Source organism: Odontomachus brunneus, unplaced genomic scaffold, assembly GCF_010583005.1.
Source record: "Odontomachus brunneus isolate Ranch 3 - 2012 unplaced genomic scaffold, Obru_v1 Obru_scaffold_003, whole genome shotgun sequence".
NCBI classification, from domain to species: Eukaryota; Metazoa; Arthropoda; class Insecta; order Hymenoptera; family Formicidae; genus Odontomachus; species Odontomachus brunneus.
In genome coordinates this window covers 3,295,746-3,303,665 of record NW_022639453.1, presented here as the reverse complement: position 1 = coordinate 3,303,665, position 7,920 = coordinate 3,295,746, and the positions used below count along the sequence as shown (strand labels likewise).

The following is a 7,920-nucleotide window of genomic DNA, read 5'->3' as shown; positions in this document are numbered from 1 at the left end:
TCAAGGTCAAACTGCTAATATCATAAAATAGATCTTTTTAAACCCTACAACTTTTGTATTTAACATTTTTTTATACAACGCTTTGTTTTCGAGATATTCAGGTGTTCCGGTATATAATATTCACCCTGTATAATACCCCAGTACCCAGATAGCCAAACATGCGCAGATTTTACGCAGAGTTTATCAACAGTGTCTGTAGACAGAATGGCAGCAGACTGTACACAGAATCTGTTCTGACGACAGATTGGTGACAGACTGCTCGCAGAGTCTGTCGACAGACTTTGACGACAGATTGACGACAGATTGCGTACAGATTCTGTTTCCTAGATAAGCTATTTAATTCTATCAAGGGCCAAATGTACGTTATTAAATGGGGTATTTTCACATACACACCATGTAAAACTGCTGCAGAGGAGTCAAAATAATTATATTGTGCAATAATTGTACGCATGTACACAATAAAAAACAATTTTTACTTTTTAAAATTGTATTAAACATTCTTTATAAAAAAAGCAACAATAATAGAGAAATAAAGAGTACAAGTATAATACAACGGTTAAATGGCCATTTAAAGACGTACATATACCATCCCTGGTAAAAATTGTTCTCATAATTTTTCATACAATTTCTCATATTATTATTTTTTTTAATGTTATTATGTCATTAAATCTGAATGATTTAACCGTCATGCAATAAATACTGAAGGTAGCAGCACCGAATAAAGTATTAGTCTCGCTATGTAAATAACTTTTACAGAATTTTTGTGATAGTTTATTTGAAAACATATCATGCTTCGATTTTGATAAAACTTAATACAATCTGAACGAGACGATCAAATTAATTCACATATGTAAAATCAAATTAATTTGCATATGTAAAAGTACAGTATTTTATTAACATGATGGAAAAATGTCATTATCTGCTGTTTTATTGCAATAATTTTCTATATAGTCCTTGATAGAAAATTAATTTCGAATTATCGTACCGGTCTCTCTTACATTATTTATACGCTAAACGGTTTCGCCGATATTTTGCGGTTTAAAAGGCGAACAAACTCTAAGATTTTTCTTCCTTAACTTTTAAATGGGCAATACAAAGCACTTTTTATCAAGTGAGGAATTGGCGTAGTGTCTAAAGCGACGGACGATTATTCAAAAGATGTCTTCTGTTCAAGTTCGAATCTCACCAGAAAAAATCTTAAAAATTATGAAAAAATAATACAGAAAAACTTTTTTTTCATTATATTTTACGAGTATTTATGAGAAGGCGCTTATTCTATAAATAATTATGAAAAATTATGAGAAAATTTTCTACCAAAAATTTAATTGAAGAACCTACGAAACGACAGAATCTACGCGCATCTGCCGTCAGAGTCTGTCGACAGGCTCTGAGCGCAATCTGCCGCCAGTCTGTCTAACGGCAGATTGAGGACGCAGATGTCTATGGATCTGTCGACAGATCCATGGACATATGCGTTCCCAATCTGCCGTCAGACTGCTGACAGGGTTTGCTAACAGACTCTGACATCAGATTGGCAGCAGATTGCGCGCAGAGCCTACTGACAGACTCTGACGGTAGATTGGCGGCAGATTACGCACAGATTCTGTCGTTATGTAGGTTCTTTAATTAAATCCTTATTTTTTGTTAAATTCCAACAATTTATTCATTAGTATGGTTCAGATAATTGATATGATTATTCTGTCTAAATAATAAAAAAAGGACTATAATAGTATTTCATATTTTGTGTCGTTTCACTTATTCGTAAGTCTCGCGTGGTTTCGATCACGTGTCAAGCGACCACTTATCTTTAAATAACCATGCTGTTCACTGCTTGACTTCAATGATCGTACGGGAACTAGTGATGAGCCAATGCTGTAATGTAACGATATCTTGGATCATATTTAGAATATACTCTTATGTCGTTTAAAAAATGTAATGACATATTTCACAAGTTTCACAACACAGTATAGTAATATTCAATGATAATTTAATTCAATTTCCCTTACTCTTAATATTTCACTAATTGTAAGAATGAAATTTTTGGAAAAATCAGCAAATTGCAGCAAATTGTATTCTTCAATACAATTCACCATTTATTCAGTACAACTCAATATATATCAACAATTTTTCGCAAAAATCAACAAAATATTACAAGAGTTTTCAATAATTTTTCAAATGACTTAGATCCTTACTTCATCAAGTTTTCATGAATAATTACAATAATTTTCAGTAACAATCAATTAATTTCATTATATTGAATATTGAAAACTTTTATATGTTATTTTTCAACAATATTCATTATCTTTCATTACCTTTCCTTATATTTCACAATATTATATTAAATTTCTTCCTGAAAGCTATGATTAATTTTGATTTATGTTGAATTATTTTTCAATAATAGCAATTTTCCCTTTCATTTCAACGTAACTTACATTTGCAACTAATACAGAATGGCTTTTAAATAAAACATAAAACTTGAGATTGGTTATTATGATATAGGCATAAACAAACTAACACTAACCAAACTATTCGATCACAGGTCTGTATTCGTTTTACACCGTGTGCATGTGAAAGTACACCATTTAATAGTACATATGCCATTTAATTACACTCAAAAAAATGTTTTGCTGGTCCAGCTAGAATTCTAAATATTACAGTCAAAATGTATCGTTGTTTTTTGTAGCTGAGAAAATTGTCTCTAGTACGTAAAATTTTTAGCAGCAATATTATAGCATTATGTGCAGGAAAATTTAAGCCTCGTAACTAAATATGAATTGCTGCGTTTGATAAAAACGAAAATCAAAGTTGCAGCTAAAACGATCTCTGTGTGAGGAATATAGTTGAGGTATATCACTGTAGCACTAACAAGTAAACCTACGGAAGTGTCACTCTCCGATTTTTCTGAAATTTGGATATGTTATAATACATGAAAAAGTAAGGGACACGTATTTTTTTTTAGCGGCGGAAAAACATATTTAGGGTATGAAACAAGCCTCCCAAAATAGGGGGTAAAATGGAAAAATTGCGATATCTTTGAGATCAGTGAAGCGATCTTAATGATTTTTGGTATGAAAGTATCTTTTGATAGAAAACGAAAATCGGCCTAGGTATGTTGGAGGGGAGTGAAAATTAGGGGGCCAACTACCCCTAAAGTACCCCTAAGACCAATTTTTTGCTACAAAAAATCAGTTTTGATCTAATCGAAGTGAAATCTATTAAAACTTTAAAAGGAAAGCTAATTAAGGAACATGTATTTTTTGTTTTTTTTTTATATAAATATTTAGGGGGTAAATGACCCCTATATTGCCGCGCTCGTTTGACATTGCACATGAAACATCTTGTAAAACTATATTTCTGAACTGTTCGATCTTTTTAATATATTGGTTTTTGAAGTCGTTGAATCCGAATCTGAAATCAATATGGCGGATCCAATATGGCGAACGAAAACTGTAAAAATTACTTGAATAGGCAGTAACTCGACATGCGACTTTCAAAATACAATAAATTAACTTATGACATTTATTGTTAGTTATGTGAAGTGAATGAAACATGTTAAAAATATTAATTGTTTATAACCGCCGGCGTTAGCGTCACCCGAGATGCACCGCGCGGAGGTCGCACGGTCGGATATACATCTCTTCGGGGTGCTTGATTAGAGTGAGTCCACTTGCCTCTCACTATTTTCTGTAAGTGTCAGAAACGATTCATTGTTAGAACGCTTATGTACAGGTAACGTACAGGTAAAATCTTTCGTTACCTGTACATAAGCGTTCTAACAATGAATCATGTCAATTTTTCCTTTTTACCCCCTATTTTGGGAGGCTCATTTCATACCCTAAATATGTTTTTCCGCCGCTAAAAAAAAATACGTGTTCTTTACTTTATCATGTATTATAACATATCCAAATTTCAGAAAAATCGGAGAGTGACATTTCCGTAGGTTTACTTGTAAGACAGTACACTGAGAAAAAAGACTAGAAAATTTATTTGTAGAATGTAAGGCTTATTACAGGCTTATACAGAAATAAATCTCTGATTTATTTGATTTTAAATGAAATTTAGCTCTTCTATTTCTCACTATTTCCACATCTGAAAATTTATTAAGTACTGGTCGAATGCGAACTCGAGAACTTCAGATACCTCCAGGTTTTTATATAGTCTATTACCTTAGCCGCTGCGCTACTTCTTCAACTGATACTAAGTTTCTTATTATCCTCATATGTAGCCGGAACAGTAATTATAATGTTGTTATAATATTATTTATAATATTATAAATATTTATCTTTATTTATAATATTATAAATGTTTACGCTATAAATGTAATACTTTCATAATATGTTTCATTTTGTTGTTCATATTTTTCAATTCACATGTGAATTAACGGTAATTATTGCCACTGTTATCACGAAACGACAATGTATCTCCATTATTTCGCCATATTACATGATGCAATACGAATCAATGTTCTCCGATATAACAATAATAACTCCGATGTAATAACACATAAAAGATCCTAAATAGAACATAAGGATTATACATTCCTTTGTATTTCTCATTGCTAGTATTTTCTGTCTATCACAGTCACTTTTAGAAGTGTGACTGGCTATAATCTGATTAAGCACCATAGAGAAATTTTCTGTTAAATTTGACAAATGGTTCAAATATAAATTCTGTCTCTACCACTTATACTAGTTAGACAAAACATATACGATATCGCAGTGCTTTCTAGTCATTTATCTATTTTAGCTAATTTTTCATATGTAGATAATTTTTGCTATGACTGCAAGACCATTTTTTTCAGTGTAAAGAACTTACGAAACGACAGAATCTGCGCGCAATCTGCCGCAAATCTGCCGTCAAAGTCTGTCGGCAGGCTCTGCGAGCAGTCTGTCACCAATCTGTCATCAGAACAGGTTCTGTGTGCAATCTGTTGCCATTCTGTCAACAGACACTATTGACAGACTCTGCACAAAATCTGCTCGCGCAGGTTTGACTATCTGGGACATAGTGTTTTCAAGTAAAATTTTTGTTTTTTAGTAACAAATTAACTAAAATATTCTATGTTTTATATAAATATGTATTTGTTTAATATTCCATAATATAGATATATGGTTTCTATTTTAGAATTCTTCCCAACAAGGCACTAAAGTGCCTAATAGATTTGCTTGAAATCGATGCTGATGAAGACGATTAAAAATAGACGTAGCATACTATTACGTTTTTTTAAAAGCAAGCAAATATCTTGTAGGCTATATATTAAGGGAAAAAGGTTGTTTGTGCAATGAAAACCCTCAGAGTTCGTGATTTGATACTTTATTCTGTGTTCTTGAACGTGTTGAAAACAAATAGCGCATTGGATGCAGACACGTACAGTCATAGGTTATACATCTTTACATAGATGGTCTCCCCCACAAAAACATGCACGTTACACCCACGTGGAATCCATGTGGATTCCACGTGAACTCTACGTGGATTCGACGTGAATTCGACATACATTTTTGTGGGGTCGTTCGTATGACTACTATATATGGTTATGTATATTATGGTTGGTTTACACTGTTCAGGCGTTCTAGTAGAAAACAAAAGTTACATATTGTTGGAAAATAAAAAAACTTATTTAAATGGAAACAAACCAAATAAATAAAATTATTTTAACACTCTTCCTCATTTGAATAAATACTTAAACCTAGGCCCCTATTCTTAAAATAGTTACATATACGCACAGACTTCTATATAGAAACTAGACTGCTAATACCCATATTTAGCGAGTGATCGGAAAAATATAGGGTGGTCATCATCAAAGGACCATACCATATAGGAGTAATAATGACCCATACAGCACAGATCTTGCAGCAACATTGCAGTAATATAGCGGCAACACTGTTGCAACTTTTAACATTGTTGCAACGTTGCAGCAATATTGCTGCAAGATCTGTGCTGTATGGGGACATGTACTATAGCCTATTGCTTCCTCCCATTCACACATTTCCACTCAAGTCACGTATGTGAAGTCCTTTCAAAGATGACGGACGGTATTTTTCCGACCAAATAATCCTTAACTAAACTATACCTACTTAGCAGTCTAGATATTACATAGAAGTCTGTGCGTACACGTAAATGGTAAGTTGCGAATGGTTGCAATAGAAAATCCCTAGAACCATATTCTTGACAGTTGCAAGTGTAACGTATACGCAAATTATTATTCGCAATGCAACAAATAAGTCATATCATTCGTTTCTCTCCAAATATATACGGTAAGTTGTACAAAATTGCCGAAAGTGGAATATAAAAGTATATAACGAAATATAATATCCCAAGTAGCAGACATACGTCAAAATGACGTCAAAGACTGGTCGATTGACGTCAGGTGACTAAATAATGACGTCTTTAAGATGTCTTTTTGTGACGTCTTAATGACGTTTCTGTACAACGTCTTAATGACGCATTATTGACGTCATTGATTTAGAGACGTCATTAAAACGTCATTAAATTGTCTTAAAATGTAGTTATCGATCTTAGACTATCGTTTTGACGACATCTTTTGTCATTTCTTAGTCATTTTTGGTCATGAACTAACCAGATTTGAACATCATTTTGATGTGAGTCTTTTACATGGGATTCATTTTTAACCCTTTAAGTCCCACACATCGATTTCATTGGAATAAAATGTTGAAATTTGTAAAATAGTCTTAAAAGACTTTCCTTCCCTACAGCACAGATGTCCAGGAGACATCCAAAGTACATCCTAAGGAAGTCCTGAGGAGATTTCTTCGTCCTCAAGACGTCCTTAGGACGTTCTGAAAAGATCTTATACTGTCTAGGTTATGACAAATTTTTTGTCCAAATAAAATTCAAGGTCAAAAAGTACGATTTTTTGAATGTATGTAATTATGTACATTAGGCTTTTAAGGAATAAAAATGAAAAAAATATTATAAATATTTTATTTAAGAAATATTATTTATTTATTTATTTATATTTATTTATTTTGTTTCTTGTTAATAATATAATCCTATATTAAAAATAACGAAATAGAGGTTTATTAATTATTTATTTATTATGATAAGAATAAAAACAATTGCTTTTCACATGTAAGCATACCCACATAGCACAAAATGTCACAGTGACATCACAATAACGTTACTCTGTGACAATAAACTATGTTGCAATGAAGTCACAACGAAGTCATGGTGACGTGCGAATGTCCGCTTTATCATATGTGTGACATCATTATGATATGAAGAAAATGTCACAGTGATATATTTGTAACAGTGACGTATGACACTGGTTAAAAAAGCATATTTTGCAGAAACAATTGCAACTAATCAGCTTATGTTGATTTTAAATATAATTTAGCTCTTTTATTTGATTTCTTACTATTTTCGCACCTAGAAATTTATTCACAGGGAACCCCACGTAGATAACCTCCGAATTAGATGAGCTTGAAATATGTTAATTTAATAATTTAGACCAAAAAAGAAAACACGTATTTTTTATACGTGCCCAGGCGGGCTTTTAGAGGGCAAAACACTCCTTTGAAAAAAATCGGTTTTTTCTTTAGGAGCATGTTTCGTTAAAAGTATAAGAGATAGACAAAAATTTTCTGGACAACAATTAAATGATTTTAGGAGTATACTTTGCAATGATATTTCAGATATTAAAATCAGATATTTGAAAAATGTAATGATTGCCAAAATACTCCCACCACTTAACAATTTTTTTATAATTTCAAAATTTTGTATCCACCAAAAAAAATATATTTTATGCCGAATCTAATCATATATAATAATATGATTTTCCGACATACGGACTTGTTGAAAAATAGGTGGAAATATCCCCATATAATCGTAACACCATCCATCCGCCGCCTAACCTACTCGATAATATACGCAATATGTACTTATAATAATAAATGAACTTCC

The 7,920-nt window shown here is 32.2% G+C and overlaps 1 protein-coding gene across 1 annotated transcript in view; it reads left to right on the top strand.

Moving 5' to 3' along the window:
* LOC116844325 (short-chain dehydrogenase/reductase family 16C member 6-like) overlaps nt 1–5,851 on the top strand; it is a 53,538-nt gene extending 47,687 nt beyond the window's left edge. The window contains exon 8 of the mRNA XM_032815729.1: nt 5,125–5,851. Coding sequence (XP_032671620.1) covers nt 5,125–5,194 — 70 coding nt within the window. The 3' untranslated portion in view covers nt 5,195–5,851. The remainder of the gene's footprint in view (nt 1–5,124) is intronic.
* The last annotated feature ends 2,069 nt before the right edge of the window (nt 5,852–7,920 follow it).